General features: G+C 39.4%; 3 protein-coding genes across 4 annotated transcripts in view; 2 read left to right on the forward strand and 1 right to left on the reverse strand.

The window, feature by feature from the left end:
* Positions 1-7,373, forward strand: bri3bp (bri3 binding protein). Its single transcript, XM_023403302.2, has 3 exons — positions 1-313; positions 2,242-2,344; positions 2,588-7,373. Exons 1-3 carry the CDS (start codon positions 137-139, stop codon positions 3,007-3,009), a joined length of 702 nt encoding a protein of 233 aa, XP_023259070.1. The 5' UTR covers positions 1-136; the 3' UTR covers positions 3,010-7,373.
* Positions 6,340-22,590, reverse strand: part of wdr31 (WD repeat domain 31) — a 17,224-nt gene continuing 973 nt past the window's right edge. Inside the window, exons 2-13 of one of the 2 annotated variants that reach the window (XM_023403291.2) lie at positions 21,429-21,544; positions 16,582-16,663; positions 16,345-16,386; positions 14,497-14,568; positions 13,956-14,088; positions 13,530-13,604; positions 13,260-13,404; positions 12,320-12,420; positions 12,065-12,132; positions 10,653-10,794; positions 9,817-9,979; positions 6,340-9,671 (exon numbers count right to left, since the gene is read on the reverse strand). In XM_023403291.2, coding sequence (XP_023259059.1) covers positions 9,469-9,671; positions 9,817-9,979; positions 10,653-10,794; positions 12,065-12,132; positions 12,320-12,420; positions 13,260-13,404; positions 13,530-13,604; positions 13,956-14,088; positions 14,497-14,543 — 1,077 coding nt within the window. In that variant the 5' untranslated portion in view covers positions 14,544-14,568; positions 16,345-16,386; positions 16,582-16,663; positions 21,429-21,544 and the 3' untranslated portion in view covers positions 6,340-9,468. Of the gene's footprint in view, positions 9,672-9,816; positions 9,980-10,652; positions 10,795-12,064; positions 12,133-12,319; positions 12,421-13,259; positions 13,405-13,529; positions 13,605-13,955; positions 14,089-14,496; positions 14,569-15,539; positions 15,874-16,344; positions 16,387-16,581; positions 16,664-21,428; positions 21,545-22,590 lie in introns of those variants that run through there. The other variant, XM_023403290.2, reaches the window with a different exon arrangement.
* The window catches only part of LOC111652897 (guanine nucleotide-binding protein G(q) subunit alpha), an 18,323-nt gene continuing 15,198 nt past the window's right edge, over positions 19,466-22,590 (forward strand). The window contains exon 1 of the mRNA XM_023403289.2: positions 19,466-20,485. Coding sequence (XP_023259057.1) covers positions 20,350-20,485 — 136 coding nt within the window. The 5' untranslated portion in view covers positions 19,466-20,349. The remainder of the gene's footprint in view (positions 20,486-22,590) is intronic.

A 22,590-nucleotide genomic window follows, 5' to 3' on the forward strand; every position in this document is an offset into this window, starting at 1 on the left:
TCGCCACCATCACAGCCAGTCTCTGTCACCCCCAGTCAAGGTGTCATTTAAGGCAGCTAGGTACCCGTTTTACTCTGCGTTCAATTGAACCATTTTGATACACATTCCTGCTTGACATCTCGGGGCCTTTGGTGCAATGAAGGGAATCAGGTTTTTTGTGGTTTTCTTGGTGCTTTCCGCGTCTTTGCTGTGCACAGCCGAAGCGGGCAGGAGCAGGACCAGTAACCAGAACAGCTTCCGACGGGCAGCTAACGGCATCTACCAGACTCTGAGCAGTGTTTTCGGGGAGGACAACATCAGAGGGTTATACAAGGTCAGTGTGGGGAATATAAAGTGGAGGTAACAGCTCGCTTTGTATTAGCGGCCAGCAGGACCAAGCAGCCAAGGCGGTTTTGCGGTCCGAGCATGGCGAACAGGAAACAAGTGCGCCCGGGCCTGGCCAACAATTTCACGGATGCCATTTTGAAAAATTAGCCTTTATCCCATGTTTAATTCGGCTATTAAAGATGTGAAGGTGATACAGCGTTACCATAAACACTACAATGAGTAAAACAGGTTTTACTTTAATGACAACATATATCAGTGTGTAACAAATTCTCATTTATTGTACTCAGTCCATCAGCGGATTGCATCTGATGTCAGCTCATAGATGACATGTAGCAGCGAAGGTCCGGGCCATAACAGCTGTTTCTTTAGATCAGCGTCACCTCCAAAGATCAGAAAACCGCCCTTGTTAGGGAAACACATTATCTTGCATTCTTTCATTGGTGCAGCCACACTTCCTGCATTTCGAAATCTAATGTTGTTTCCTGTGTGTAGCCGCCAAATGAAAACCAAACTGACACGTAACTGCATCTTGAGCATCTTAACCTGAAAGCCTACGAGTCTCAGTTTATATGATATACTGTTGTATGCAAATTGAGTGACAGATTAAAGATAAGAAAATAAAGACCATTAAGAGTGGTTGCATACAGTACAACTGACTGTAAAGTGAAGACTGAGATGAGCAGCACACATGGAGCTCAGCACATTCCTTATATTAGTCTGATTTTTAAATGCTGTTGACTTCCAATCAAAATCAATGACCTGATGGGGTGACCCATGTCTGACTGGACTGCAACCAGTTTAGGTATCCCCAGAGCCACAGCCCTGATACTGTATAGTGGCTTACTGGCTAAACAGATTTGAGCATCATTAGTGTCATTAATCACACTTGAGCCTTTTCAGCCATAACAATTCAAAATGTCTTCTGGTAGGCAGCAGCATGGACTGGTTCCTGTGAATACTCTGCTTTGACAGTGTAAACAACAAGGCACCTGTTCCTGTAATGGTGTATAGTAGTATAGCTTCTTTTTTTCTTTAAAAAAAAACAAAAAACGTATTACTGTTATATCTACTCCTTAGTTGTCTATCAAAATGAAAAAGAGGGTTGGTTGCTTGGAGAATTACTAAGCTGTTGTTTGATTTATATCCACCTAGGCCATTTTTAGAGTCTAGAGATGTTCCATTACCATTTTCTTTCCCGATACTGATACAACTTGTGTATCAGCCAATACTGAGTACTTGTCCGATACTATTGCATTAAAAAATATCTATAGTATATGATATTATTGCTGTCGTTATCCTGACAATAATATCAGCCTTTAAAATTAAAGCCTTGCATACTGTACATGTTGCTTATTTACTGGCGGGACTTTCTGGTGTAACATATTGCCAAATTGCTGATATTTTGGTGCGATTTTACATTATACATTTTACTATTTACCGGAAATGAATTCCTCTTTACTGCTCAGTGTGCTCAGTGGCAATAAATTACATGGTATTGGATCAGTGCATGGACTTGCGTACTCTCCAAAACCTGATGCTGTACTTATTTATGTTGTTCAAAAGACTGTAATGTTTTTCCGTTTGTGTCATAATGAGATCTAAAGCTGCTGTGTCACTTCCCCAAATCTGTCAAGTTGTAATGCAGTCCTTCCCTTACTTTAGGCCTCAGAAGACAACATGACACTCATAGCAGCTATAATTAGAAGCTAACAAAGCTTTGTTCTGCTTAATAGCTTAAATGTGTTGAAATGAATACAAAATGTGGACAATGCTCACAAAACACTTTGTACATACAGCATACAGGCTAATCTGTCCTGAATGATTTATCTGTATATACAGTTTGTCTAGACTAAAAATCTTATGTGACAGTTAAACAGCATCACCCTTCTTTCTTCTTTTTTTTTCTTTCTATAGTTTTTCTCCAAAACAACGGAGCGGTTTGTCCATGGAGTGGATTCTTTTCTGGATACCATCTGGAAGATCTGGTCAGATCTGCTGGATGTGATGGGCATTGACTGTAAGCTCTTAAATGTACACATAACATTTCATTGTTAAAAAATGTCAGCGATAGAGACAGACGAACATAGAGAGTGAAGCATGCAACGAGTTTTAAAAGAAAGTTGAAATGCCCGGAGATAAGATCAGCCTTCCCAGCTTCTTGAATGTGCTAAGTGCTTCTAGGCTGAGGAAATAACTCATGGTATTTTCTCTTGGACCAATTAACTTAGTGTTAACTTCCTGTGTTCTCTTTCCTTTTTAGCCTCAAACCTCAGCCACTACTTCAGCCCCACATCTCTCACCAACTCTCCGGCACGTGCCCTCCTCCTGGTTGCCGCCGTACTCTTGGCCTACTGGTTTCTCTCCATGTTCCTGGGTGGTTTCTTCTACTTGCTGCATGCTTTGTTCGGCCGCTTCTTCTGGCTAGCTCGTGTCACCCTTTTTGCCCTGTCCTGCCTCTACATCCTGCAGAAGTTCGAGGGCGACCCTGAGCGTGCTGTGCTGCCACTGTGCTTCATCATGGCTGTGTACTTCATGACGGGGCCTGTGGGAGCGTACTGGCGTCGGGGGGGCGGGGCAGGTTCACTGGAAGAGAAAATCGACCACTTGGACACTCAGATCAGGCTGCTAAACATCAGGCTGAGTCGTGTCATAGACGGCCTTGAACGCACCGGGGACCAGTAGACTTAGGTGGCAGCGAGGATGAGGGGGAGGGAAGGGGATATTGTAAAAGTGGCTGCATTTGATGTCAGAATGCTGTATTCTGCGCACATCTGCCGCAACACAACTACTGGGTATTTACAACTTTATTGTCAGATGGGGGACAAAACTAGGCTTGAAAACAGTATTTTAATGGAATGTGTTGATTTTGGTTACAACATACCTAAAAATCCTCAGAGGTGTGGACAGTTAACTTGGAGCTCACACAAATCAACCAAACAAGTTCTCTTCTTTTTTCTTTTTTTTTCTCTCAAGGCTTTGAAAGGTTTTTGCTATATCTGTAAAGAGGTTATTGGAGAGATGTCCATGGTTTTCTAAATGCTGGTCTAATTCTACACCTCAGCTACTTTTGAGGAAACTACCAAGCTGGGGTTTTTATTTTGGTGTTTGGATAAATATTGTCAATGCTTGTGCTAAATGAATAAGCATATTTTATGTATGTTTGTTTATTTTTATCCTTGTGAAAAATCTGGGCAGTACAATTGTTACACAGGTTCATCCACAACCACCACCACCCCACCCCCTTTTTTTTTTAAACCATATTGAATTAGGAGAGGGATAGGGTGTATGATGCAGGGGACAGGTACAAACATTGTATTTCTAATATGTAAAAGAAAAACCTCAAGGTATTGGATAGTTGTCCATAGTGAGATTTATTTATTCCATTTCCATCCAAAATGTTGAAATTATATAGATCGAGTTTGTTTCATTTTGTCACAGTTCCATAGGGAAAATAGTTTGACATCAGGACCTCCTTTTCTTATGTGTATGGTGTATAAGCAAAAGCATCTGGGAAACCTACTGGAATGTGTGTGCAAATGCGTGTATGTGTGTGTGTGTGTGAGTGAGTGTGTCAAGCTTGTGGATTGAAAAAGCACTATTAAGATATCACCATCAGACTTGGAGAAAATGCAGACAGACAGCAATATCTCAGGGACTCAATCAACACATATATCGAATTGGAAATGAGATATCAAGTATATTAAAATTACATCTTGGTCTCTTTGAGTCACTTGACAGTTTTTCAGATATGGTTTCAAATCCGTCTCAGTATCTTATACTTGTGTTTTTGCATCATGTTGAAATTGCAAAATTTGATTTGTATCTGACTCAGATCAAGACTAAATCCAGCTTTTCATTCATAATTTCGATACTGGCATAGAATTACTGTACAGATTTGAACTGTAATTGTTGATTCTAAAGTTTGAATTGGGCATTTTAAATATCTAAATGTGTTAATGCACTAGCTAATTATCCACAAAAATGGTGAAGAAAAATAACTTTTTGAGTCCTATCACACTGGCTTGGATTCTCAATACAAATTCATATTGTAGGATTGGATTTTAGTCAGGTATAAATGGGATCAGTGTCTTAATTTGGTTTGTGCAACCCCATTTTAGCCTGCTTTAGAAACAGCTGTACTTTATTCTGAATTTATTCATGTTAGTATATGATATATATTACCAATAATTGAATGATAGATCTCCGACGAGCCTGACTTATTCACACATTATATCATTCTGTTAAAAACAGTGCTTTAGACACATGCTTGGTGTGCATTACTGTAGCCATCATTTGTTAGTTTGGTGGACTTCTTTTTATAACTATTATTTCTGCCATTATTTTTTATACTTCTCATCATGTATTGTCCAAAGAGGCTGAGCCCTGTTAGTGTTTTTTTTCCTGCCTTACTTCACTATATCACATCTTCATCTATTCATATTCCCCCTTGAACACTCAATGTAAATTCAATTTATAGAATCTGGACTCTGTAAACACGTGCTTTTATACAAATGACCCTAATGCTGTGCAACTTGTGGAAGTTGTTGCTTTCAGTGTCTCATGAGAAAGACTGACTAAAGCCGAACACAAGTCGGTAATGTTGGAGGATGGTTGAAATGACCAGAGGGCTCTCACAGTTGCCTCATGACACTATTGAGGCCAAAGAAAAAAAACAGTGTTTATACTTTTAACACTCAGATTAACAAACCGTGCAGCAACTATTAGTATGAGTGAAATACTGTGGGAAGTACTTTCTCTCAGTTGTAAGAGTGCAATGTCAACATTGTTCTTGGGAGAAGGGGAGTGTTGCATCACTGTAATATGAGGTACAAACATATGGACTCTGGCTATTTCTCAGCATATTCTGATAATTACCGGTACATGTGGTTTTTCATGCGCTCAGTCCAACAGCTGACTTAGGATTCTCATTAGTCCGGTTGACTTGCCTTTCAGGCTCAATACCAGCAAAATTCAACAAAAAAAAGGGTAAAATTTTTGAATGCAGGTTATCTTAATGTGTATCAGTTGTTTGTAAATTTCTGAGTTTAAAAAAATGTACTTATCCTACCTAAACATGTCCGGTTTGTCCCCTGCAGTAAACCACCCAGGTAGCTCATAACAGCCAAAGTAAGCTTGGATTTTCTTGCATGCTATGTTTTTATGCCTATAACGTTATGTTACATTGTATAAATGTTGTTGACTGCTTAGCAGGGGTGGGGGATGTGAGTCACATGACTTCATTCAAGTCAGACTTAAGTCACAAATTTGAGGACTTGACATTTGATGACTAACAATGATAAAAGACTCAACTTGACTTTGACTTGGTATTCATGACTTGAGACAATTGACTTTCTTTTAAGAGTAATAACTGGAATGGCACTCAGTAGAACACACAGAGGAAAGTGATTAAAAAAAAAAAAAAAAAATCCTGTATCCGCCCCTTTTAATTGGATTCTTGGTTCTTCCCTGGCCCATGCCCTATCCCTCCACCAAGTTTGGTGCAAATCAGTTCAGTACTTTTTGCATAAAACGAATAACAATTTTAGCAGTTGGTGGCTTGCAGTCACAGATCCAGACTCTACAGTAAATTGAGACATGAGTGTTGAGACTTGAGACCTACTCCCACCTCTGCTGCTTAGGTAGAGAGCCCTTCCAAAATGTGATTTGTGATGTGATGCATTAGCCCCATGTTAATTATATTAGGGCTTTGTATAATGAGTCTTATTTTCTTGTACTATTGCTGTTTACATTTGCACTGACACTGTACTGTGTAGACCAAATAGTCACATTTACGAGGGCTGTTCCACATTTCAAGACCAAACTGGACATAAACCCTCTGAATTTTTTTCTCATTCCATCAGAGCCATGCTGTCTATGTTATCATCTCTGACTTGCTTGCAAATTTCAAAATGTGTAAAATTAAAGTTGTCTTTTTTTTTCCATTATTTTGAAGAGGTGAAGCTGACTTGAGAGAGGGGCTTTAGCCTGGTGACTTGTCGTGTGTGGTTACCCCCCCCCCCCCCCCCCCCCCCCGTAGCCAGGTACCTGTGTATGTTAAAATAATGACAGCATGTGTGATATGTGAAGGTGTTAAGTGATTAGAATTAATCATGTATGTTGTATGAAGGAAGGTTTTACCCAGTTTTCCAGTGGCATGGCACTAATGTAGTTGGAGTCAGGTGATCTTAATGTTGTCAGGCTCTCAGTCATTATTGTATCAGATTTCAAACACAAACGTGAGATACTGTACCTCAGTTGGTTCAGAATCTCAAGAGATTCAGGATTTTGAGGGGTATTTATCTGATCTTGTGTTTTAGACACTTGAAATCTGTTCAAGAGAAAAAAAGAACCAGAAATGAGAAAGTTTCTCTTCAAATTGCTCACACGTGCTCTTACAGTTTTCTTATTTTTAGCACAACAAAAATGTCAGTTTCTGAGACAAAAACCAGCTTGAGAACTCTCCAAAGGCTCCAAGAGGAAGGTTTTAACCTTCCCTTTAAATATCATGGAAGAGACACTGTATACTTAAAGTTGCCACTAGCTGTAGACCTACTGATGAACCACTTGTTGTTATCACTCAGATGCTGAAGGATGCCAGTGTTGCATTGACACATCTCAGCTCCGGATTTAATTCTTCATTCAAATTATATTTATTTTCTGTCGTCTGAATGACTTGTAATTCCTTTAATTTAATGTACTGTATCCTACTTATTCCTATTATTCCACATAGCCTGCTTTTTATAATATACTGTGCCAATAATGTTTATTTTTAATTAATTTAAGGCAATTATTTGTAACTTGAATTTTGAGTAGATGCAGATAGATTTTTTTATTTTATTTCATCAATTAACATTTATAGACCTTTTTTATCTGAATATTTCTGTACTTCAGTGATGTGGCAACCGCCAAACTGTTCTGCCTGCTGATGTCTACTTTGTGTGTGAGTCTTTATGAAAACTTGTTGATGGGTAACTGATTCTTTTTTTGTGTCAGAGTGAAAATGAGGTCCAGATTTGAATAAATTAAACACCACTGTCTGACTGAAAGTCTTCCGCTTTCTGATTCATCATTAATGTCATGCACATGTGATTTCCCTGCAAAGTGTGTGTGTGTCTGTGTTTTTATATAGTACTAATAAGAATTATTTCGATTTAAAAAAAAGGAATTAGATGACTCTCAATTGAGGCACTAATCTTGCCTGCATACATAAAAATTTGAAAATACCCTCAAAAGGTGTATGCATAAGTCACGATATTAGCTGATCCTCTTAATATAAATATACATATATATGTATATAGTAACACAGGTGTTACTAATCACATTAATTAAGGCTCTGTACCTAAATAGAACAACATTTATTAAAGTCATTAGGCACACCTGTGTTTACCTACTATTTCATGTCAAAATAGCTGCTGTGAAAAAGGTCTGACAAATATGTAAGTGGAATAATACATTTTAATATTCTCTATAGATATTTTAAAATGCCTAATTTGTTGTGTTGTTGTCATAATGTATCAACACAAGTAGATACAATCAAATCATCTGCTGATGTTTAGTGACAAATGATCCAGACAGTAACCTCTAACAAAATGAAATGTCTGATCACCTTTGGTTTCCTCTGGCTTGTAGTATTCCCTATGAAAAATAATTAATTATTAAGCGTGGACTCATCAGCACCGTATGACAAAGTCACACATCACACTGACTTTTCTTATTGTAGTTAAGTTCAGTAGGTAGGTGCTAAACCAACTGATGCTTTCAGATTAAAGTCCATAAGTGCATTTGGAATCACCTGAGAGTGCATTACTCTGATCCATCTGTCAACTTGTTCATTTTATTCCTCTGGCTGCAGATACTAAAGGTAAATTATGTCATTTTTAAGCAGCTTAGTGTTCAGTATTAAAGCTATACTTCAAATTGAAGACTATTTCACCGTATGTCCTGACAGTGATCAGTTCAGATAAGAATGTAATGTGCAGCCAAATTCATTCACTTAAGGCTGTTAATATGAACATTAGCATTTGCTAGCTAAACCACAGCAGGTCTGGATAGCTAATTCTAACAAAAACGTGTCAAATATTTTAAGTACCTAACTGGTAGCGGGCTATATATTTACAGGTTAAGCAGCTTTATTTGCAATTTATTTATATATTTTTCAATATTTTTTTGAATTCCCATTTATTTATTCAAAGAGTAGTTTATCAAAAAGGGAATTACGCCAGTATTTTGCATAGTCATTTTCAATTTTAAATATACTGGATATCGGCACATCAGCTATCAGCAGCTTCACTTTAAAAATATCAGAATCTGTATCTTAAAAACCATTATCAATTAAAATCTACCTAAAAACAAAGCATGTTCATACAGTCCTGTATCGTACATACTTACATACATTTGGTCCAACACTTAATAGGTTAAAGCTAGAGTACAAACTAATCAACAGTTACATTACTATCAATATACTCAGGCTCCTCATTACTCTATTTTGATGATAAAAAAAAACCCAAAAGCTTTCCACAAAGTGTTTGACAAAGAAGACTGCAAATCTGACTGCATCAAAACAAATGACATACTCTTAGTATGAGATTGTATTTGGCTCTCATTTCTCCGACACACTAAGGATAAGTACTGATCAAATAGCTGATTTCCCTGCTCTAAGAATGGTTCCAAATTTTCAACACCACTCCTGCTGCATTAAAATGTCCCCTAAACCTGTGTTCAGCACCACCGTTAACAGCAATGCAACATGTGAATGAAATACCTCATTAGCTCCACCTAGCTGAAGTAGTGTATATTGTATAGATACAAATCCTTGGTTCATGAAGGCAACAGTCTTAGCATGATGGTTGTGGTGTTTATAGACTCCCAGCAGAACTGATGTGTTGGGCATACAGATGGCGCTGTTGGACAAAAGGTGCATCGTCCGTACATGTCATTTTCATCCCTTCCTTTTCTGGCTGATTTCCTCTGTCATTTTTCACTGTATGGCAGTCTAGTAAAGCAAAATGTCTATAGAAATATGCAAAATTGTAAAAAAAGAAAAGAGAAATGACATGATTTTCACATCCAGTGATAGTGCTCGCTGAGTCACTGGCTGTTCACCGGTCAGGGTAATGAGTCATACCAAGTTCCTCTGGGCTGTCAGAAACGTGCCAAAACTTTGATGTCCAGGCCACCTGCCCCACCTGAACCTGCCCCAGAACCTTGAGCCTGATTTGATCCCTGGCCCACCTGGATATGGTTGATGCCGTTGCTGAAACTGGCACACAGCAGATTGTTGGAGTCATTTGGAGCCAGATAAACCAGTGGACCAGCACCATCCAGAGATAATGTCCCTAAACAAACTGAACAGAAGATGGTAGGAGGAGGGTTGGAGGAGAGTCAGTGTACAAAGACCAAACACCCAAACAGTGTCTGCATCTGTGCTCACATTTATGTTTGAATTTGTCTTTCTGTATGTAAATGTTATCATCCATTAGTGTGTGTTACCTGCTGTGTTCTGATCCCAGATTTTGATGGAGCTGTCATGGGAGGATGTTGCTACCTGAGCTGTGCCACCAGGAGGTGTAGGTATAAACACACAGCAGGCTGTGGTTTGAAGATGGCCTCTGTACTCCACAACTTTACAGCCAGGCTGGCGCAGGTCCCAGAGCTAATAACACAGAGACAACGTCAGACGTCAGAAGTTTCAAAGATATCTGCATAAGACACTGTATACTTGATAATCTTCACTTTTATTGGACTGGAGAAGCTGATCTCATCAATAATAATAGTAATAAGAAGTAATAAAATATATATAGAGATACGCAGGGAACGATGACATCCATAAAATCAACATGAGGAGAAACATTGTATAGTAGGATTAGTATTAGGGGGGATTTAATTTTGGGTAATAGACTGGATTGTACTACAGAACCACTGGTAGTGAGTCAAATAGTTGCATTTGAACCAGATTACCTTCTATATAATCTCTTGTCTCAGATACAGTCAGAAGATACAAATTAGACAGGAAACTGGTCTGGGGGGGTGCAAGCTGCAAGCTGGGTAAGTTGAACCCAGAAGACAAACATTCAGAGACCATCTACACAAGGTTAATGTCCAATTACTGTTTTGTTTGAGAGAAAGTGAAAAACAACTGGTATTGACTGAGTAGCCAGTGGCCTTCCTGACACAAAACCTATTGTTTATTCCAGTTAGAGGTTGGCTAGTACTGACTAAATCAAGCCCAGACAACAGGTAACCTACTGACAGCCTCAACTACATCCACCATCTTTATAACTACACCTGTACAGCCAGGAACCACAAAAACACCCCCAAGCCCTCACCGTGGCTTCACAGCCCTGCCCTCCGAAGCCGTTGCTGCTGGACACCAAATAGTTTCCATTTGGAGAGACGTCACAGTGGGTCTGGATGTATTGCTTGGCTGGAAAAGTATTGGTCACCTGCCACGTACGGCTGTCCCACACCCTGCACATATACAGAATCATTACTGCAGAAATACACACCTATAATTAAGTATATACTATGTTCACATATGTATGTGTAGTTGTATACATCAAAGTCACATAATGACATGCAACAGTTTTACCTGAAACATCATATTAAACACAATGGTGAGAGTTACGTACAGCAGGATGAAATACTTCTATCCAATCAGAGCCAGGTTGTGCTGTACTGTTAGACAGATCTAATTTTCAAATATCTGGGTGGGAGAATGCTGAAATTTTTATATCAGTAACACTGATGTTTAATCAGTTTATAAAAAGGTACAATTCTATAATCTTGTCATACACAAAGAGTTTCATCCACATGCAGTATTACTTTACATCCTATCATTTAGATCAGGGGGATGGTGTAAAAATTGGCATGGGTTGATAAATTATGCTATGTACTGTATGTATCTCTGTGAAGAAAAATACTTAATAATAGTAGAGGCTAGAGTGATGTCATCTCCATAACGCCCTGTCTTTTGGCAACGCTTCATATCTTTCCCTTGGGTATTCTACTTTTAAACAAATTTTTTGCACAACAATTATGCTTGTACAGTCACGGTGCTAAAAGTGCTTCTGTTATAAGGACAAAATATGTGTTTACATCAGAGGACAAACCAAGCACACCCAAGTTGATTTATTTTTACATACCAGGATAAATTATCTACATATCATCAGAGTAACAAATACAACAGGTTATCATTTTGTGTGACCAACTACAGTAGGTGTTTAATTTTCTGTGGATGTCTTACTAAAAGAAGAAGCATGTAAGCTCCAAAGATACTGGCACAAAAGAGATGGGGTCAGGTCAGCAACAGGAACAGTGCGACACAGCAAAAACTAGGTGAAACAAGTTCTCAGTCCAAATGACTGATTAACTATCAGTGCTGGAACTAATTTAATCTGCCACTCTCCAAGACACAAGCAATGGGGAAGATAAAAAAGAGACTCCAATTGATGTTAAAAGATTTGGACTGACATTAACTTCTCAGTCTCAGTGTTGCTTTTATACAATACTTATAGTTGTGACCCAGCACGGTTACCAAAGGAGAGATATTACATGCCTGCTTCTAATTGTAGTGTAGCACTGGTATCACAGTCCACATCTGCAATGTCTACACATGTTTACCTATGGAGTTGAAAAAAAAACAGCATAACCAGCTGCAAACAAATGGGATTTCTATTGAATATCAAATTTCTTGCCATACTGCAAATCTTACTAAACCAACTAGCAAATCTTTCTGTACCTGATGGTCTTATCCTCAGAGGTCTGAACTATAGAGGAGCTGCCTGGCACCCAACACACATGAGTCACCTGGACAGAGAAGAGTGGAAAAGTTTAAATCCTGCAGGGCATGAACTCATGAAGTAAAAGTGATGGCTTATTGACTTTATACTTTTTCTTACATGCTCAGGTACACACATAAGGTGATCCAGTGTGCTTGAAACAACTCTTGGTAAACGGATGGTGTGCACACAAAAGCACAGAGTATTGTTCTCACCAGGTTTCTAGAGATGTTGTGTCTCTGTTCACATTTTGCAGATTCTATATCCCACAGGCACATCCAGTTATCACGAGAACCGGTGCACAGCTTTCTCCCATCTACAAGCCACAATAGAAACAGTTCCATTTATTCAGTAAATATGTAATCGGAAATAGATGTCAGTGTGAATGAAATTACTATATCACATCAACATCTGACACAAATGCAATTCAATAAGAGTTAGTGTCTTAGTAACTAAACATAAACATATAGTCCAAACAAAGTCGATGAAAGTTGAAAGATTTATCATTGCTCGCATACACACGCGGACGCAGCATCTTGACTGACCAAAACATGAAATCAGTGCTGAGATATTCCTTCAGCCTTCAATACTATTGAGAAGTCTCTGTACCATCTCAAATTAGATCTCTACCCAAGAGGCCTATTAGTGAACATTCTTACAAACATTGTTTCAGTATGTTTGGAATTGTACTTAGAGTTTTGCATTTGCATTTCTGTTCTTTACATTTAGTGCTGCAGTGACAAGCAGCCAATACTAACAGAAATATTTAACAAAATCTGCAGATGATTCTGTCTTCTGCAGGAGATGTGCTGTTGATGGCTGTGTTCTTGATGTTTCTGATTTTTGTGTTTAATATTCATGAACTGTTCTCTGAGAGTTGTCTGTTCCCAAACCAGCTATAATACAAGGGATTCATATTGTGTATAACTATGAGCTGTTTTTATAGTAAGCTGTTTTTTTTGGATAAATACAATGCTATCTCCACAGATATATAACAATAAAAAATTTGGTATCTTAACCTTGAGTTTTCTCTGACATACTATAAATTGCAGAATAGCAAATTTTATAACAAGCTTAAAAATTTAAAGATAGCAGTTAAAATATTTACTTATGAGTGAAGAGACTCATTGTGTGTGTTTCTGTGTATGTGTGTACCAGGGCTGATAGCTAGTCCATTGACCACCAACTCGTGCCCACAAAATTCCTGAATAGGTTCATCCCCTTGGTTTAGGTCCCACATCAGAACAGTCTTGTCCCGTGAGGCACTAAAGATCCATGTACTGCCTGGATAACACACCACCTGGCAGATGGATGGAGGCAGAATTAAGAGGAGACGAGGCCTAAGGATATGTATATGTGAGAGGTGTAACAGCTCTGAAGAAACATCAGACCTTTATCAGTTTGTGTGCACACTATTGACGTTACCTTGGTAACCTCTCGGTTGTGACCCTGGAAGGACTGACACATCCGGCCTTGTTTCCAGTCATACACCACCACAGCCTACAGGGGTGACACACATGCATGCATAGACTCTAAGACATGCACACAAAATAATTACTACATGTATAAAGATTTTTCAAACTGTGCTTCCTGAATTCAATCACTTAAAGGTGCTCTTGTCTGTCATGACCCATCATACTTTTTAATACTGTCTAAATTAAATGCAACTTGTCTTTTCCTTGCATTAGGCATTTTATTGAGCTCTAATTATTTTAAAACCATTGCAAAGTTGAATATGTCACTTGAAATTTAGAGGAGGTCAGACTGAAATGATTGGCTAATTAATAATCAATACTGTGATTAATGTTATTCAATTTTGGAATGATGCACTATTAATACATGTTAATTTACCTGATCACTCCCACCAGAAACACACAGATCTGGGCTGAGATTTGTGACAGAGCTGATGGATCCTTGATGGGCAGGTTCATACTGCACCACCTGACTGTCAAAGGTACTATCTGCCTTCTCCCCTTGAGATGCTCTGCACAGAAAACACCAATAGTAAGAAATAATACACAGCTGAAAGGTTTACAGACACATTTTCTTATTAATGTCATACTGGATCTCTAAAGAAATGTTTTATCAAACCTTTATATAAACAATGTTCTAACAAAGTTTCTCCTCTTTTCTTCAACACATTATTTTCTGCAACAGGCTGCACTGGTAGACATTTCCTACTTAAGATTAATTATTATGCATTAATATGGATATTAATGAAAACTATCCTCAGCAAATTACTTTTTTGCCATCCAAAAAGGGATAAACGTCAGTGTGACCTTTAGTAATTGATTTTAATTTTTTTCTCGTGTGAATGGATTCTATACAGAAATCCTGAAAATGTTGTACAAACAAGGACACAGACAGAGTTTCAGTAGCACACACATCTCACCTGTAAAGCTCGGACCTCTTGCGAAACTTGCTCTGTAACTTCCCCATGTCTGACTAGACACCTGCAGTCACACTAATACATGGGCACACAAAAAGAAATGGTATCAAACTAGGACAAAAATAATTGATGCATTGGCTCCAAAGCAGCTAAATGTCTATCACTCTTTTGTAAGTGGGGATGATGGGGGACAATGGCCTAAAGCATTGTTGCAACCCAACAAATTCTGTTAAATTCAAAAGCTCTGTAAGTTAAATTCTATCACATGGTAGCAATAAACACATTAAGTGAAAATTTGTTGAAAGAAAACAGCAGTACACTGAAAGCGAAAAGAATATAATTGCCCCTCAATACACTTGGGTTACTGTATTAAATCATAAATACATTAAATTGAAATATCAATGATTTGACTGGAGAGTGAGATGCCTTGCTTGCAATCTGGTATGTTGGTACAGATTCATTCAATGCAAAGTGTACTATCATTCAATACTGCACTGTTCGGATAATTATGTTCTGATTATTATTTTCTTTCATTACAATTAAATTCCGCATATTACTATTTTAGGCTCCCCTACAAATATCACACAACCAACTTAAGTAGTTTCTTACAACAAAATATCTTGCATAAGACAGACTAACACAAAGTGAGATTAAACCACACGTTCCCACGCAAACACTACTTTCTCTCTCTCTTCTCTCACACACACATATACACACACACACACGCACGCACGCGCACGCGCGCGCACACACACACACACACACACACACACACACACACACACACACAGCTAAGCTCCTCCCTCGTTAGCCTGGCATACTCCTCAAACAAGAGACAGGAAGGAGAGGGCTTAAATCCTATTAGAGCCACATCATTACTGTCACAAGGAATTAGTCACTCGAAAACACCTGCTATGAACTGTACTGACAGTAATTATGTAACAACAACCAGGGCTTTTAACCGGAGTTACAAATGGTGGAAAAAATGGTTGATGACTCCTGGTATACACAAGCTCCTGTAGAGAAGTGGAATAACATTTTCTTACCTGTCACTGGCAGGCGTGGTCGCTGTGCGATGCTGAGGCTGGGCGGCTAGCTCGCTAGCATGCTAACTAATCTTTATCTGTCATGCCAAGATAGATCAATGCACTAGTAGCAACAAAACGTGGATGGACAAGCGTTTAAACTTGGTTGAGTCGTTGCCCAAACGACTGATAAGCGTACCCAACAGACTGCCATGACAGAAAGTTGTCCTAAATGCACGGGAAAGTGCACAAAAGTGTCTTTTAACTACAACAGAGCCATCCCTCTCTCCGTAGCTACCGCGGAGCGACGCTTTCTCGTATCCAGGCGAGGACGACGTCACGTGACAAGGGAAAGGAAGTAGTCGGAAAGCGCTTTCTCTTACAAAATAAAAGTCTGATTTACAATTTAAGATTCATTCCCCATCTCCTGTGGTATATGTTTCCTACATATACAGTTCACTTGTAATCAGGACATGTGCACCGTTTTTCTGGGCATGTATAAATAAGCCACATATTACAAATATGCACATTTTTATACATATGATTACATCAATGGTATTTTTTTCTTTCTTTTTTCCACACACACATCTGCACCCATGGCTGAATTAAGCTGCTAGAGGGGACAGACCTTTATTAACCCCCTCCCACTCTCTGAGCATTTTTTCCAGTATTAGTGATTAAACACAAACAAACCAACACACAGATTGCAAGCTCAATATCAGCTGAAATAATTAAGGCCTTCAAGATCAGATCATTTAGATATTAATATTCTTTAACAAAAATCACAACTAATAAAACAAACCATACAAGAACCATAAATCAATACCTTTGAGTGTCTGGAGCCCCTGGGGGTCGTCTGTGTTCTTTACTTTGTAATAGATAATAAAATAAAGATTTAATATAGTAAAACTACAGCACATTTGACTGGGGACAACACATTTGTCAACCAACAACATATTACATTATTTCAGCCTACTGCATGAAACATTTGTTCAAAGAAGGAATCTCTACTTTTAAAAAAGGTTATGCTGAACAACACATGACAGGTTAAAATGTTACTGACCTGTGGCTGCATGTCCCCTTAGAGAGCTGGTTGGTTGACCTTCATTACAGGCACAGGTTGAATGGCTCCCCAAACTGCAAATCTAGGACGATTGAGACAGGTCCCTGGACAGCTAACATTAATTCTACTGGAACAATTTCACATTTTCTCTTTCCATGACACGTTTTCATGTACTTAGTTGTAGCTCCAATTTTTTTTCCCTGCTTGGTAGGTACAGTCAGAAAAAATAAGACCAGCTTCGACTTCATGAGCTGGATTTAAACAAGTGCATTACATGCAATTAAGCACTGAGTCATGGGGGTGTCCCCATTTAAATGGTCTAAATGGGCCACTTAGTTAGGTTACAATCAACACTGCTCAATATCTATGTGAGATGACCTCAATTCTAACTTTGTTTTTGTTGTTGCAGCAAATAGTTAAAGAATTTACAATTAAAATCTCAAATCAGTTTGTCAGGCATCTTATGGCGAAATGAAGTTGATTATGAACATACACAAAACATGACATTTCTGTAGTTTTCATATTTGAGTTTGTATTGCTATTCCAGTTACATTCCACTACATGTAGTATATTCTTTGCACCAATATTTTCCAGTACAATTTTTATCTTTACAGTACACTCAATCCTCATTACAATGTAATCACACTCAGACTTGATGGTGGAAGATCCAGTTGCCTCACCCGCGCTGTCATCAGAACTTATGTAGAGATTTACTATATGCACCAAGAGAATGTTGAAGTTTGGCAGATCTTTTATGATGAAGTTAAAAAGTCATGAACTTCGCTCTTCAAAATGCCCATCTGCTCATTACGTTTCCATTTGAAGGCTTTCGATCATTTTAGTGGTGTGTAGCTATTTCCAAGAATGAGAAGCAAAGTAGTGCAGAGTCAGTATTACAGCTGGGGCACAGCATGTGACCCACCGAGAAACAAAGCTGGAAAGTTTTCAGGCCTTAAACACCAAAACTGGCCAATAAAGCAGGTCAGCCCTCACTCTACAGCCATAGCTTTGGACTTTAATCTATTGTGTTGCTCGGGACCCTAGGCCTGCACCTGCCACGTCCGTTGTAGGTTCAGCACCTGCTTAAATGCCCAAACCCAAATCAAAGCAGCTCACGCAATACTGTCTTGACTCATAATTACTGCGTCAGATTTATGTCAAATGTAGCCAGCACGATTAATCATGCTCACAATCAAATTACATCATGTCACACCTGCAGTTATTGACTGCAAGTCGTACCTCGACCGAGAAAAAAACACTTTGGGAGAAACAAAGAATGGCACTTGCAGCCAAGACCTAAGCTGCCACCACATACACCACGCGATAGAGTTTCCGCTTTCAGGGGCTCATGCGTAAACACGCTCCCACAGTTGACTGCTGAGAATCAGACTGATTTAGAGACAGTAGAGCATCTTTGAGTGACTTTTGACGATTTGGGGACGGAAACCGAGGTAGGCACTGGCCCTCTTATGATTGGTCACACACACACACGGACCTCCTTGCACTTTGATTGACTGCTATCGTTAGAGGAAGCCTTGGAGAAGGCCTGGAGTTAGGGTACCACTGAAGAAGACAGAAAAGTCCATGATGTGAGTGAATCAGAAAAATCCTAATATCCATATATGTCTGAATAAACTGTTGTGCCAGTCAAAACTCTATATCAATTGCCATCAAAGAATATATTTGCGAAACATGTTAGACTAGTTTTGTTATATATTTTTAAGCAACAAGTATCTAGCTGTCGAAAATTGTTCACACCAATGTCATAATACCGCTGTCCATTCCTTAATGAGTAATGATTGTTTGGTTGTGGGAAGTTCTAGTAGTAGACCACATCGCTAAATTCACTGATAAAACTAATGGCACAGGCATTCCCAACAGTGGGGATGAACATACTGGAACAACTGTGGACACGTGATATAGCCTCAAACATCCATCAATCCACTTATCATTTCATCAGTCTGTGAGTGAGTGGGCATGTTGTTAGATTAATGTGACTAACAACTGCTGAATAACTTTTTTAAAGCTCACAGATGTACATGTTATTGTGTCCAGTACCTGAATCATTAGACTGCGTTAGCATGACCTCCACTATAGTCATCATTCAATGATTAACATACTCAAAACTTGTATTCACAGCAACAACTGCCACAGCTCTCTAAGAAATAAAAACCGCTACAAGGGATTCAATACAATTAAAATTTATGTTGAGAGTGGTGGTAGCCAGTTTATTACGTATAACTAACAGTTATGAAGTTTTAATACAATGGATCTAAAAGAAATCAACCCTTATTGACAAAATATTTGAAAACATACATATCACAATTCAACAGCAACACAAACTACAGCCTCCAAAGTGACCTTTAAAGTTGACTCAACACGTCTTAGAAAAAGCTCCAACAAAAATTTAACATCATAAAATACATGGGGCTGGCGTATTAGGCTACAAAGGTTTTAGAGTATATGTTTTGGAGATCCACATTAATAACACCAAAACTGGCCATGGAGTTGAATCACCTCTCAAGTCTCAACAAAAAATAGCACACTGACCTTCACAAAAGAGAAACTTACTGCAGTGCTATTTGATTGCATACTGGCGTAAATCCATCATAGTCACTTACATATAACGTGTACTGTGATGATCACTCTTCACAAGAACTTTCCCCCACAAAAGTCAGCACAAAAACAGACTTTAAGTGGAGCTGCCCTCTATTATTACACCCATGCCCATAGAGATATGAGTTCAGCTTGTCCATTCATACACATTTTCTATTCCACAGGTTGGGGTATAAATACTTGTGTGGCGTTTGTCTGACGTGACACTCCCCCCTAGTCGATGGGAGGCCGACGTCACCCTGCCAGCGGAGGAGTGGATGGCCTCTGTAATAAAAATACATGAAGAGAATTGAGGAAAAGGAGAAGATTGGCCGGGGGAAAAAAAGCAACAACACGGCGTTCATAGCTTTTCGCTCGCACCCCACTCCTGAGCCATGGACGTGAACGCCTTTTAAGACAGGCTGGGATACATTTTCGCCGCGGTATCGAGAGCTCCGGCTGAAAGGCTATGTTATGTGTTGCTTTCTTGGTTTTTTGAGCAGACTGAGAGAGATAACTGTACTGTATCCCAGCCTAGCGGATTGGAGTGAAAGTCCGCCATATTCTGCCTTACCACGCCCGGGAGTCGAGCCACTGGAAAATAAACGGACAGCTTTATTCATGTGTCTTCCCCGCTGCCCTCATCCACGACGATAACTTGAACGCAAGGGATTTTGCTGATTGAAAAATAACAACATTGAAGACTTTGAAGAGAGGGCGGCCGGGCACGGATGGCAATGCTTAACGAGATCACACGGAGCAGTACGGAGGATGTGTCTTAAAAGGATCTGTTGATCATATTGAGAAGGAAAAGCAGATTACACCAATTAAGATTGCACAGATATTCAACTCAAACCGCTTTGGACACTATTTTGAAGCTGTCGAAAGGCCCAGAGAGCGAACCGAAACGGGGGGAGGGGGGGTCAATAATTTCTCAAACATCTAATTTTCCTTTCCACCACAATCTGTGCGCTGTTCAGGCTCATTATAAGGGCGTCCACGCGTTATTTCACCACAAGTAGGCCTGTATGAGGACGTTATTTGGCACTCAGGCCTCTGTGTTTTGTTTTGTTTTTTTTACCCCGACGAATCTGATATCTGGATGAATCAGTAAGAGGAAAAAGCGGAAAAGTGCGTGTTTGAAAAAAAAGAAAAAGAAAAGAAAAGGAGAGAATGACCCTGGAATCCATAATGGCGTGTTGCCTCAGCGAGGAGGCGAAAGAAGCCAGGCGGATCAACGACGAGATCGAAAGGCAGCTCCGCCGGGATAAGAGGGACGCACGCCGGGAACTGAAACTGTTGCTTCTCGGTAAGCTCGGCAGGGAGAAACACGGGGAGGGAGAGGAGTGGGGTGAGCAATGCAAAGCCCAAATTCCTCTCAGCAAGAATGCCTTTGTCGGGGAGAGGGAGGGGGAGGTGTGGGGTGGAGGTGGTGGTGAGGCAGATGAAGGGTCTATTAATGGGGCTTCCCACCTGAGTGAAGTTTGGGGAGTGGGTGTTTGAAATATATCCGTGTTGTGAGTCGAGTGCACAGATTGGCAGCAAAGGAAGGAGATGAAGCCCTGCCAGGCCTGTGTGGCTCCCAGTGTAAAAACCACCTGATTTGAATAACTGCGACCGGTTAGTGTCGAGGAAACAAATGCTCACCAGTCGCTATACGGGCCTTAACTCTTAACCCCTTACCTCTCCATGCGTCCACTGGCCTGACAGCAACCTGTGCAGCCAGGCCTAGAGGGCCCATCCAGGTGGTGTGCTTGTGATTGTGTCAGGTATTGGCTGGGCCAAAGTCTAGCCTTTTATTGGGCGTAATCAAGACAGCATTGCAGTTTAACACCTAACCCTGGCAATGATTATATCACAGGTGTCAGGCTATATAGAGCAAGGTTGGGGGTATGCTGGCCTTTAATATACAGAAACCTATGTGTGGTGGTATGCTAATACATCTGTCATTATATGCAGTTTTCATTCATTTTAATCATTGTCAAACTAATTGAAACACAACACTGCAGTAATGCAGTAAGAAGAGACAGAATACTTTTGAATAGATTATTGTAATTTATCAGTCACTAATGTTTGGAGGCCTAATCATACAATTACAGTCCCATGATATTTAACTACAGTAATAATGTTGGTACCTGTGCATTTCTACAGTGTGGGATTGTGAAATTGGAGCAGGGTGTATGGGGGATAAATCTTGTTGAGAAGTATTAGTCATCCTGGAGAAATATGAGGAAAACAACTCATCTACTCACCATCCCGTTTTTAATTAGATTTGCAGCGAAAAGCCCATTAGATGTGATGACCGTGGTGGCGGAGAGTGGTGCCAGAAACCTCTCCTCCTGATCCAGTGCTCTCCTCACTCACTTTCCTGGGAAATGCATGAAGGACAAGGTGTAAAGCAGACTGGAAACTTAGATCCTTAGATCCTAGTCTTGCCTCTCGAGAGATGTTTAAGAGGGGTTGAATGTGAAAGGTTTCCCATTTGCCCTCCTGTTAGCACATGTTGAAGTGAATCACCCCTAACAGGATTTGAAGGAGCTGACTGCCACCTCCTTTGTTAAATATGGACAAATATTTGTGTTGTTGTTGCCCCTAATCTCTTCTAATGCCCAGCAATTCGCTCATTATATAAACACATAAACAACCAATGACCCAAACTAGAAAGTGATGATGTTGAAGATGACGACATAACTGTATTTCTCATTAAACAGTATATATTACTTATCCAATGATTAGTCACTATTATTGCGTGATACAGAGAAGTTGATGACCTAAATCAAATAATTCATGATTGAGTCACACTCAACATTTATTTAATTATTTTTTTTTATTTGTAGGCTTTAATCAGTATGGGCTATTATATTTCAGAGTGGTTTCATAGCATGCATCTAATGACAGAATGCCTTCACTTAATGTCTTTGACTAGGGAGTTGTAGGCAAGCTCCATTAAGTTGGAGAGTGAAAAGTTTCCTGTGATGATTAACCACATGTGATTTTTCTGAAATGCAAAAAAAGAAAAAAGAAATTGAATTTTCTGCAATGAAAAAGTTAAATTTTACACTAAGAAGGAAGTGTAATTTGCAGGGCGTAGATACCACTGTTCAGCATTCATGACTATAGAAGTATAGATAGTTATCTGCTGTGTGATGTCGGCCTGAGGTGTTTTAGGAATGATTTGATGGGTGGCGTAGGGAGGTGGACTAGAGTATAAATAGGAAAGTGATAGGAATATGGTCAAGGCTAAACCAGGACAGTAGACCTTACTGACCCACGTAAGCAGAAGAGATGCTCATATACACAGCAACGTGCGTATGTCTGAGCTCCTAAAACAATTATGGCTAAATCAATAAGCATATTTTGTCAGTGAGAGGAATAAATCATCTTATATGCAGGGCTCTGAATTCACAGTGAAAA

Source organism: Seriola lalandi, unplaced genomic scaffold (genome assembly GCF_002814215.2).
Source record: "Seriola lalandi dorsalis isolate HSWRI2012SDOR001 ecotype SW California unplaced genomic scaffold, Sedor1 jcf7180002054110, whole genome shotgun sequence".
In the NCBI taxonomy this organism is placed as follows: Eukaryota; Metazoa; Chordata; class Actinopteri; order Carangiformes; family Carangidae; genus Seriola; species Seriola lalandi.